This window comes from Perca flavescens, chromosome 9, assembly GCF_004354835.1.
Source record: "Perca flavescens isolate YP-PL-M2 chromosome 9, PFLA_1.0, whole genome shotgun sequence".
Classification (NCBI taxonomy): domain Eukaryota; kingdom Metazoa; phylum Chordata; class Actinopteri; order Perciformes; family Percidae; genus Perca; species Perca flavescens.
The window spans coordinates 36,619,567-36,632,066 of record NC_041339.1 but is presented as its reverse complement, the minus strand read 5'-3'; the positions used below and the strand labels follow the sequence as shown (position 1 = coordinate 36,632,066).

Genomic DNA, 12,500 nt, shown 5'->3' with positions numbered 1-12,500 from the left:
TATTCTTTCGGATGTTTTCAGACCAGATGTTGTAACATCAGCCATGTTGTGTATAGTTTAGGGTCCTCGCCACCACCAGACCAATCAGCATTGAACAGATTGAACATGAAGCTGGACTTGAATGGCCTTTTTTTGACTGAAAGTACTGCCAAACAACAATTTTTTCTGCTCACCAGATCCATGTCCACTTTCTCACAGCCTGCTGCATTGAACGCGCCACTTACGTAAACACCTTCCCGTAATCAACGGTGCCGTCACTACGGCGACCAGCGTAGCGCGCCGTAGTGCAAGAGTAGGGTTCGGTTCCCTGTGAAAAAATTCTAAGGTTCGGCAGAAACCAGAACCATCGTCACTGTTTTTTTTAAAAAAGTTTTTCCATATTGGGTTTTTTCTTCATTTTTGTGGCTTTCTCAGACATTTGTCACCTTTTTGTAAATTAGTTGCTTTTTCCGACATTTTTGTACGCTTTTTGTCGCATTTTTGTTGACATGAAGCCCTACAAAAGTCATCAAAAGAGTTCCTTAGCCATCACAGAATTTAGCAAATCAAGAAAAACAATGATTACATTTCTTTTAACAACAACTTCCTGAATATTAAACTCTCTCTCTGCTTCTTCTGGGGGAATTTCTGAGTCCGAGAGTTGGCAAATCTGCCCAAATGTCTGCTTTGAATAGTAGTATAGTAATAGTAATTTAAGTTTAAAAAACACGTTCCTGTGTTTTTGGATTGGCGCCACGCGGAACCACGCGGGCCAAAATGTATTTAACTCTGAAAGGGGCTGGATTGGGCCCGCGGGCCTTGAGTTTGACACATGTGACATATTGGGTTCAGGTTTTTATTACAAAATATGGCAATTTATTACATGTTGAAATTTTATGACATAATGCATATGTGTCAAACTCAAGGCCCGCTGGAAAAATTCGGCGCCTTGCAAATTGGTGTGATTCTCCTTTTCCAGTGTGGCCCTCTGGGAAAATGAGTTTGACAGCTCTGACATAATGCGTTGTTACGTGGCGTTTACGTGGGGTTTACGTTGGGTTTACGTTGGGTTTACGTTGGGTTTACGCGGTGTTTACGTGGGGTTTACGTGGCGTTTACGTTGGGTTTACGTTGGGTTTACGTGGTGTTTACGTGGGGTTTACGTGGCGTTTACGTTGGGTTTACGTGGTGTTTAGGTGGTGTTTACGTGGTGTTTAGGTGGTGTTTACGTGGTGTTTACGTGGTGTTTAGGTGGGGTTTACGTGGTGTTTACGTGGTGTTTAGGTGGTGTTTATGTGGGGTTTATGTGGGGTTTACGTGGTGTTTACGTGGTGTTTAGGTGGGGTTTATGTGGTGTTTAAGTGGTGTTTACGTGGTGTTTAGGTGGGGTTTACGTGGGGTTTACGTGGGGTTTATGTTGTGTTTACGTGGGGTTTACGTTGGGTTTATGTGGTGTTTACGTAGGGTTTACGTGGCGTTTACGTTGGGTTTACGTGGTGTTTAGGTGGTGTTTACGTGGTGTTTAGGTGGGGTTTATGTGGTGTTTAGGTGGTGTTTATGTGGGGTTTATGTGGGGTTTACGTGGTGTTTACGTGGTGTTTAGGTGGGGTTTACGTGGTGTTTACGTGGTGTTTAGGTGGTGTTTATGTGGGGTTTATGTGGGGTTTAAGTGGTGTTTACGTGGTGTTTAGGTGGGGTTTACGTGGTGTTTACGTTGGGTTTACGTTGGGTTTACGTGGTGTTTACGTGGGGTTTACGTGGCGTTTACGTTGGGTTTACGTGGTGTTTAGGTGGTGTTTACGTGGTGTTTACGTGGTGTTTAGGTGGGGTTTACGTGGTGTTTACGTGGTGTTTAGGTGGTGTTTATGTGGGGTTTATGTGGGGTTTACGTGGGGTTTACGTGGTGTTTAGGTGGGGTTTACGTGGGGTTTACGTGGGGTTTATGTTGTGTTTACGTGGGGTTTACGTGGTGTTTACGTGGCGTTTACGTGGCGTCTACGTGGCGTTTACGTGGCATTTCCTGTCTTCCAGGCGGGAAGGCGTTCATGTTCCGCGTGCAGGACCTGCGTGACGGCGTGGTCGTCTACCACCACTCCGACAGCGACACCACGCGCGACCACATCGTCTTTCGCATCAGCGACGGGCGCCACAGCATCCGCCACAAGTTCCCCGTCAACATCCTGCCCAAAGACGACTCGCCGCCGTTCCTCATCAACAATGTGGCGCTGGAGGTGCAGGAGGGCACAGCCGTGCGGCTGGAGGACTTCACGCTACTCGCCGCTGACCTGGACTCCAGCGATGACTACATCCTGTACCAGCTGACCTCCGGCCCCCGGGCGGGGCAGCTGGTCCGGAAGACCTCAGCCCACGAGACAGGTGAGGGCGGGAAGGCGTTAACGTTTATTTGGTTTCTTTTAACCTCTTAACCCTTGTGTTGTCTTGGTGTCAAATTTGACCCATTTTCAAAATGTCTATATCATAAATATGGGTTTCTTTTTGACTACCGAATTTGAATTACCATGGAGGATTCCATTCAACACGCTTCGCAAGAACAACAAAAACATCGGATCTCTACTTTCATTGTATTTTGGGTGTTTTATTCAATTTGTTTGCACTTGAAATTTATTTTTAAATGTTTTAAAACAGTATCTTACTTTTATATTATTCCAAATAATTCATAATTTCTGCTTTTTTAACTCAAGAATAAGGTATAAATGAGGTTTATTGACCATGAATTCCAAAAATAAGTGGAAAACTAGTGGCAAGTGGTTGGTGTTACTTACTGGTGTTTATACATGGTAGTGAAAAGAAGCGCTAAATGTAAAAAAAATTATTAAGAAAGCACCAAAAACGTGACATATTGGGTTCAGGTTTTTATTACAAAATATGGCAATTTATTACATGTTGAAATTTTATGACATAATGCATATGTGTCAAACTCAAGGCCCGCAGGAAAAATCCGGCCCCTTGCAAATTGGTGTGATTCTCCTTTTTCAGTGTGGCCCTCTGGGAAAATGAGTTTGACAGCTCTGACATAATGCGTTGTTACGTGGCGTTTACGTGGCGTTTACGTGGGGTTTACGTTGGGTTTACGTTGGGTTTACGTGGGGTTTACGTGGCGTTTACGTTGGGTTTACGTGGGGTTTATTATTAAGAAAGCACCAAAAACAAAAGTGTTGAAAAAACAAAAAACGTCAAAGTGTTGATTTCCGGACGACAAGTGTATGGTCCAATAGAAGACAACACAAGGGTTAAAGGTGCCCTGCCATACTAAACCGTTTTTACTTGTATATTTTGAAATATTTTAGGTCCATATGTGTTTGTGTTATGTGGTGAATGTGAAAATGAACTGCTGCCTCCTCTGTCAACTCTAGCCACTGAACAGAAATAAGCAGAGAAATCAGACCAATCACAACAGCTGGTCAGTCTGACATCATACTGCCTGAGCTCATTACTATTCATGAGCTCGCCCAGTTGGGCTGGGTAAAGGATTCTGACAGCCAGGCTCTCATTGGCTTAACAGCTTAGCGCGTTGAATATTAATGAGAACTGGCAGAAATCGAGCTGAGTCTTCCTGCAGGCTTTCTATACTGCGCTAGAATGGATTGAAACAAGGTAACCAAGGCATTTCTTCCACTAAGGATGATACAGAGTCCATGGTTAACTTCAGACATTACCACAAAGTCATGAAATACGTGTGGCAGGGCACCTTTAAGAAACCCTTGAAATCCATGCTTTTTGGTCTAAACCTCATACCCAAATTAAAAGTGGTACAGCTTCCATATACTTTGACATTCTGGGGTTTGCCTGGTATCATTGGAAAGGTAACACTATCAGGGGGATTCTAGGCCTTACTGACACACAGTTATAGAGGCTCGATTGGAGTTTTTTTAATTTCCATCCAAGACAGGACATCTCATCCAGTTTTCTATTTGGCTGTTGACCTGACCTTTTAAAGTGTGGCCTAAATCAGATTCCAGTGTGAACCGGTTGCGGTTTAGAACTGACCCGCATGCGCCAAAGACCAATAACAATGACATCAGACGCAGCACGCTGTCGCACTAAAGTCAGGGAGGTTATGGAAGAAGTCAACATTATCACTTTTATTTGAAAATGTTTGTGTAATGGCAGCCGTGACATTAATGAGCAGGTGCTGCGGAGGAGAGGAATGAAGACAAAGAGAGACAAATTGGCTATTTTGGCCTTTTTAGCGGAGTTATGGTGTCAACCATGGTGTAATCAAATGCTTTTTTTAGTTGATGCTCGTCATCTCGTGTTGCAGCTGGCGGGTTGTAAACATTGTCGATGTGTTTGCAGGAGAGCAAGTGGACAGTTTCTTGCAGCGGGATCTGATCCAGGGTCAGATCTACTACCAGCACTCAGGAGAGGAGCAGTTTGAGGACTCGTTCGACTTCACGCTGTCTGACAGCCACCAGCCGCCCAACCTCTCCCAGACATACGTGAGTCAGAAAACACTTTCCTCTCATACTGCTCTAGACTGTTTCAAATGGAGGGGGCCAGGCTGGGGACACATGCGATATTAGACTTAGACGTCTCTTTATTGATCCCTTTGGGATGACTCCCACAAGGAAATTAGATTTCCAGCAGCATATTTTAGCATCTTAGAAAAACACTCTTTAAATAGAAAAAAAGATAGAAAAAATACAGTATAAGAATAACAATAAACTTTTAGCTAAATATTTTTTACAAAAATAAACAAACGGTAAAACAACAATGAACTACAGATAAATAAAGATGGATATATATATATAGATATGTAGGACTGTGTATGGTATTGTTTTATTATACAGTTAATAAATAAATGACATTTAGCATACATTACAGGCCAAAAGTTTGGACACACCTTCTCATTCAATGCGTTTCCTTTTTCATTTTCATGACTATTTACATTGTAGATTCTCACTGAAGGCATCAAAACTAAAATGGATCCGAATGAAGAAATGTAGAAATGAAAGACCCTATAAGCTCCCTCAGCCGAATAGTGGAGGGGAACAGATCGAGGCAGCAACCTAATCAAAGCCGTGGAACCATACAGGAGACTTTCTGGTCTCGATCACCTAATTAATACCGTCCTTCGCCACGTTCTGCATGTCGACAACAGTGCTGCAGATGGGGCGAGACAAAATGTAGCACAGTTTACCTCAAACTCAAGTCAGTGCAGGACATAGGCTACACCCAGAGCTACGGGAGAAGCTTTCTTCCCACCCAATTGGTCTAATAAAGTCATGATTAAAAAAAAAAAAAAAGGGCCTGGCCCGGCACAAGGATAGAGGCGGAAAATATCAGGCTCGGGCAAACAATCTAAACTCTAAATGATACACAGTGAACACACAAATATTCACTTGGTGTTAACCTCCATTTTATTTATCACTGCACTGCAATAATATCCCCTTGTTGGAGATAAAGTTGGGGATCAAAATGTATGAAAATATTTGACACAGTTATTGGGGGCCTGAGGGGAGATGAGGCTTAAAGGATAACTACTGTTTTTTTTTTTCAGCATGGACCCTGTTTTCCTATGTTTTTGTGTGTAAATGACTGAACAACAATCTTTGAAATTGGTCAAGTAACAAGCGTGAAAGTGCTTGTTTTGCCGCTGACATTCTCAGATTATTATTCTAAGTGTCTGACAACATTATGGAAAGGATCCCTACAGAGATAGACCTTTAAAAACCTCCTTGAGACCTTTCTGTTTAACCAGAAACAGCTCTGAAGTCGGTAGCGCTAAACCCACCAGACTCCATTTAAAAAAGCCATACTTTTAGCGTGCATAGAGCCAACATATTTTAACATGTAAATCAGTAAACTATGAGTTTATTTCAACCAAAACTAGAGTTGTGATGGTTGGAAAAGTGGAAAGACGACCCAAAACTGCATTTCATAGTTTTATTTTGTTTCTGTCCACTTTGAATGAATTTGAATTTTACGATGCTAAAATTACTGTTTATTTACATGGAGTCTGGTGGGTTTAGCGAACGCAATTTCACGAATGTTTTTATGTTTAAAAAAAGGATCTTTATCTTTAACAGAAAGGTCGACTTCATTAGAAATCCTTCCCATAATGTTGTCAGACACTTAGAATAATAATCTAAGAGTCTGTAAGCAGCAAAAAGAGCACTTTAGTGAACTTTAATACAAGCTGCACTATTGTCCTATTAATTTACATTATAGCTTGTTTCACCGGTAGTTACTGTTTAATACTAAAGGGCCACTGGCCACCTTGCCTCTCCCAGAACAGCCACTGCTCTCATCGGATTAAAAAAGTCTCTTCCTAAATTCGGGGCTGAACAATATCTTACAAACTCCTGTGCAGCATAAAGGCCAGATTTCAAATATATCCAACACAATCTCATCATTTCGAAAAGTGTCATTAGATAAAATCAGAGCTGATTGGGCTGAACAACTTGGGATGGAAATATCTGATGCAGCCTGGGACTGCGCTCAGAGTAGAGTTAATGGCACATCCTCCTGTGCCCGCCTTAACTTGATACAATTTAAAGTCTTTCACCGAATTTATTATACCAAATCAAAATTGTCCAAGATATACCCACATATTGATGACAGATGTGACCGCTGTAATTCTACGTCAGCCGACATGGCTCAGTTGTTTTGGACTTAGTTAAAAGAATTTTGGTCAACTGTTTGCAAAGTTTTAAATGAAGCATTTGACACGAATGTAAGGCTGAATGCAGAAATGGCCATTTTGGGTGTATTTGTGAGTGCTTTTGCCTCCCTGTTGGCCTGTAGAAGGATAGTACTGAAGTGGAAATCTCCTGAACCACCATTTTCATCAGTCTGGCTTAACGACCTGATGCTATTCCTGAAATTGGAAAAAATCAAGTATTTCTCTAGAGGATCGACTGATACGTTCCATAAGATATGGGATCCGTTGTTGTTGTCCCCCTAGATAATATAAGGCCCTAACAGCTCTACCCAATACACACAGATGCGTTGTCTGATGCCTGATGTGATTTCCACACGAAGTGGGAACTGCTCTCTCCGTCAACCTCATCACATATTATTATTATTATTATTATTATTATTATTATTATTTTTTTATTTTTTTTCTCGCTTTTGTTTTGTTGGTAATGGCAGTATGTGGGTGGGATGGGATTCATTTTCAAGCAAAAAAAAGAAATCAAGACACTGTAACCAAATGATTAGATCTGTATTGTTTTGCCTTTCTTGAATAAAAACATGGTTTTAAAAAAAAAAAAAAAAAAAAAAAAGTCTCTTCCTGTCCCCTGACCCTCTTCCTGTCCTCCTGACCCCCCCCCCCCACCTGTGGATCCAGACGGTGGTGGTCCATGTTTTCCCGGTGAAGGACCAGCTGCCGGTGGAAGTCTCCGGCAGCGTGCGTTCGCTGACGGTGAAGGAGACGGAGGTGGTGTACATCACTCAGTCTCACCTCCACTTCACCGACACAGAGCATCCGGACACAGACCTGACCTACGTCATCACAGAGCCCTGCTTCAGCCCACTGCATCCTGGGTAAGGTCAGGCCGGGACCCCCTCTACTCAGTGGTGTAGTCTACGTGATACGCAGGTCTACGCAGGATACCCACTAAGAAAGCTCCAGGATTTCCATATACCCCACTTAAAAATGCCCAAAGATACGTAACCATATACTTCCCATTATATTTTTGATATATTTTGAATTGCCATCTGTGTTCTTTTTCTTCTCCGAGGCTAAATAAAGGTATTTCAGCCATAAATTGGTGTATTAAAGTGCCGATATTATGAAAAAAAATCACTTTTTCTGGGATTTGGGGTGTTATTTTGTATCTCTGATGCTTCCACACATACAAACTTTGCTGTTTTGAGTGAGATAATGAGTGAGATAATGGTAATAATATATATATATATATATATACATACAATACAGGCCAAAAGTTTGGACACACCTTCTCATTCAATGTGTTTCTTTATTTTCATGACCATTTACATTGTAGATTCTCACTGAAGGCATCAAAACTATGAATGAACACATATGGAATTATGTACTTAACAAAAAAGTGTGAAATAACTGAAAACATGTCTTATATTTTAGATTCCTCAAAGTAGCCACCCTTTGCTTTTTTTGATAACTCTGCAAACCCTTGGTGTTCTCTCAATGAGCTTCATGAGGTAGTCACCTGAAATGGTTTTACCTTCACAGGTGTGCTTTGTCAGGGTTCATTAGTGGAATTATTTCCCTTATTAATAAAAAAAGCAAAGGGTGGCTACTTTGAAGAATCTAAAATATAAGACATGTTTTCAGTTATTTCACACTTTTTTGTTAAGTACATAATTCCATATGTGTTCATTCATAGTTTTGATGCCTTCAGTGAGAATCTACAATGTAAATAGTCATGAAAATAAAAAGGAAACACATTGAATGAGAAGGTGTGTCCAAACGTTTGGCCTGTACTGTATATATATTATTACCATTATATATTGTTCCATATCTATTGTACAGCCAAAGGATGCCCAATCTTCCTAATTCACAGATATTACCCACCCGCAATTAAAAGAGACATCAACACATACTGTTCTTTTTGTGAACACCACCCGGAAACTGTTTTGCACCTCTTTTGGCATTGCCCACACACCAGAACATTTTGGCAAAACCTAAGCGCATTCATCATTGACCATATTCATAAAGACTTTGCCTTATTGTGGAAAGATGTAAATTTTTGCTTTTATAAAAGTCATAGTAAAGAAAAGATGTACTTCATTATAAATTGATTAATTCTTTTGGCAAAATTTCACATTCATACGTGTAAATTCAGCACTAATTAAACCTAGTTTTGTACTTTTTCTCCATGAAGTTTAACATTATATTAATCTGATTTCTGGCTCAAACAACAAAAAGGCTGTTAAAACTGTCAACATATGGTCCTCTTTCTTCCCCTGGCAATCTTGTTTTATATTTTGTTTATCTTTTTATTGTTGTATGTTATATATATTTTGACTATTCACATGTGATTTGTACCCTTTATTTGCAATAAAAAAAAAGCCCAATCTTCCTGCTAACATGGCTCATTCAAAAGAGGGAAAATTAGAGTCTGATTTATTTCTGTGTTGTGGAAAAGAACCCAAATAAGCCATCATAATCCTGTAACTGAAAGTGAACCTACTTTTTATCATTTGCATTCACAGGCTGATGGACGCAGGGCGCCTGTTCTACACCGACAGCACCAACGCCATGAAGAGAGACCACACGGTGCCGGTGTTGAAGTCCTTCACACAGGTAAAAACTATTGGGCTGTCAGCATTAACGCGATGCGATTAAGGGCCGAGCATAACGCATAAATTTTTTTAATGGCATGCCGCCATTTATTAATTTATTTTCCACTTCACTGGGCTTTGCGTCGTGCCTAACGGGCTACTGTTTTGTCCCTTTGCCGCACCTTTACTACAGCTACAGCAGGCTTAACTCTGCTGCAGTCATTCCTACCAGGAGAAAGAGTTTAATAAAGATTATAATACGTTTCTAAATATATATACATATATGATATGGACTAAACATTCTCACCTCGAGGTCCAAATCAATTTCTTCAGCTTGAAACAAGAAAAGCAGTTTGTTGCCCTAGAATTATGATTTAAAAAAAACAAAAATGTAATTTCATTAAGTTCATTGGCATTTAAAACATGTTGACGTTCTTACAGCACAGGCAGACTTTGTCGCTTAAAAAAGTACTGTCCATTTATGGAGTTAAACTGTGGAACACCTTGGACTATGAACTGGAGTGCTGCAAAAGGGTTTGTAAATTTAAGAATTTGTATAAGAAAAAAATACAGGAATGTTATAAGAAAAATTATGACTAATACGCTTAAAATGATGATAATTAAATGTAAAATAGGTAGTACTGATAATTGTATGTGTTTGGGGTGAGGATTGGGGTTGATCCACTCATGAAGCAGCTGTTTTTTGTTATTTTTTTTATTTTTTGATGTGCACAAATAAGTGACAGGTACCATAAGATTTTCTTCTTCCTGTTGCTTTTTTTTTTCATTCATTTATGTTATGAATGAATGAATGAATGAATAAAAGTAGATTATTATTATGTGCTACATCACAGTGGTGTGGTAAGGTTGTAAGAAAGAAACCAAGATCTACTGCTTGCGTTTTAATAAATATTAACTATAGACCGACCATATTAAAGACAGATTAAAGGACTGAAATGACTCAACTTGTAGAAGTTATGATTGGAGCAAAGCAGGAAGTAAAGCGTGTTTTACAGCCGGCGCGCGCATATGTGACGTCATGAGATCGCCGTTAACTATTTATAGCTGCGCTGGTGGTCGCGACACTAGCTGCAGTCTTCTCCTGAACAGCGGTGGCGCTAATGAGCAAAGGCTACCGACGTTGCTCTATCTACGGACTAAAAGAAGAAGAAGAAAAAGGTAAACAACGGCAGAACTGGCAGCAGCATTGCCGTCAATTTCGGTGCGGGGCCAGACTCTTAGTACAGTGGGGGCGGAGCTTCATCATGGGGCCCTCTGCTACCAAGTCATTTTAAAATTAAAAAGGTAAAATATCTGGTGAATGCATGTTATAATGCGTCACTTGTTGAGCCAAGTAAGCCTCTATGTACAATAAAACACAAAGAAAAGACTTTTTGTCATTGTCAAGTTTGTATTGACGAACAAAGAAAGCAGTTTGCCAGTCAAGTAACAATGTTTCAGCACCACGGACAGCGACAGCTGATGGACAGCGATGGTGCTGAACAGGCCAAGAGCTCTCAATCAGAGCCACAATATATAACTGACATGGCTCTATTATATACATACAGTACAGGCCAAAAGTTTGGACACACCTTCTCATTCAATGCGTTTCCTTTTTATTTTCATGACTATTTACATTGTAGATTCTCACTGAAGGCATCAAAACTATGAATGAACACATATGGAATTATGTACTTAACAAAAAGTGTGAAATAACTGAAAACATGTCTTATATTTTAGATTCTTCAAAGTAGCCACCCTTTGCTTTTTTTGATAACTCTGCAAACCCTTGGTGTTCTCTCAATGAGCTTCATGAGGTAGTCACCTGAAATGGTTTTACCTTCACAGGTGTGCTTTGTCAGGGTTCATTAGTGGAATTATTTCCCTTATTAATAAAAAAGCAAAGGGTGGCTACTTTGAAGAATCTAAAATATAAGACATGTTTTCAGTTATTTCACACTTTTTTGTTAAGTACATCATTCCATATGTGTTCATTCATAGTTTTGATGCCTTCAGTGAGAATCTACAATGTAAATAGTCATGAAAATAAAAAGGAAACACATTGAATGAGAAGGTGTGTCCAAACTTTTGGCCTGTACTGTGTGTGTGTTTGATAAGAAGAGCTGGATTATCACAATGTCAGATCATGTGCAGTAATTAACTTCTTTCAGCTAAGAATCTGTCACTTGGTGAGGGCCCTGTTCTCGTCAAGTGACTCAAGGGGCCCCTAAATGGCACGGGGCCCTGGGGCGGCCGCACCCACGCACCCACACTCTCTCCGCTACTGCCGTCAATGCTTTGATCTGATTGGATGAGCTACTTGGTGGGATCGAGCCTTTCATTCACCATAAAAGAGCTCATCTTAACCCAGTGAGTTTACCAGAGAGACCTGCAGTCACTCTGAGAGTCCTGGCACCACGTTGTTGGCGAGCTCGTTCAGGCCTCATGTTTCAGCTTTGTCGCTGGCTGCTGGAAAAAAAAGAGCCGAGCGCTATAAAGGATATTACGTCATTTTGACGTCACGATGGCGCACGCCATCTTAAATGTGTCTAGTATATAAGAGCCTTCAGAAGGTTAAAGTGCCCATATTAAGACAAAATCCCTATTTTTAAATTTTTCTAGGATTTGGGGTGTTATTTTGTGTCTCTGGTGCTTCCACACACATACACACTTTGAAAATCCCATCCATGGTGTTCTGAGTGAGATCCGGTTTCTGAATGTGTCCTGCCTTCAGTCTCCTGGTGAGCTGGTCAACATCTGCACGGCTTTCTACGGCACTAGCCGAGACGAGCTGGCTAAGCACAACCGTTTGCATGCTAGCGTTAGCATTAACGCTAGCATGCTACCTCGTTCTCAATAGCAAAGCACTGCTACAACACACACAAATTCACCCTAATCTCCAAAAGAACTACTTCCATGTGCTCCCTGGTTTAGAAGAAGTCTCCCAGCTGATCCTGCCTTGGAACTGACTGAAGGTGGAGAAACAGCCTTTCTTTTACTGTCTATGGAGCTAGCTGACATCAGCTACGATCTGAGCTACTGAGCATGTGCGAGTGCAATCAAAGATAGTACAGAAGAAGAAAAGATGTCTCACTCTGTAGCTAAAACAGAGAGCTGAACACAGGGTGAAAAGGGGAGCTGCAGCAATGTACAGTACAACAAAAATATGGTGTTTTTTGATAAATAAACCATGTAAACCTATTCTGATACAACCTTAAAATACAATTATGAACCTGAAAATGAGCATAATATGGGCGCTTTAAAACTGTACTAAGGAGAAGTCCTTTAAA

General features: G+C 40.6%; 1 protein-coding gene across 4 annotated transcripts in view; it reads left to right on the top strand.

Annotated features, from left to right (window-relative positions):
- Positions 1 to 12,500, top strand: part of frem1b (Fras1 related extracellular matrix 1b) — a 153,288-nt gene that overhangs the window by 66,309 nt on the left and 74,479 nt on the right. For all 4 annotated transcript variants that reach the window (XM_028588545.1, XM_028588544.1, XM_028588542.1 and 1 more), the window contains 4 exons: positions 2,011 to 2,355; positions 4,297 to 4,439; positions 7,295 to 7,491; positions 9,142 to 9,232. In XM_028588545.1, coding sequence (XP_028444346.1) covers positions 2,011 to 2,355; positions 4,297 to 4,439; positions 7,295 to 7,491; positions 9,142 to 9,232 — 776 coding nt within the window. The remainder of the gene's footprint in view (positions 1 to 2,010; positions 2,356 to 4,296; positions 4,440 to 7,294; positions 7,492 to 9,141; positions 9,233 to 12,500) is intronic.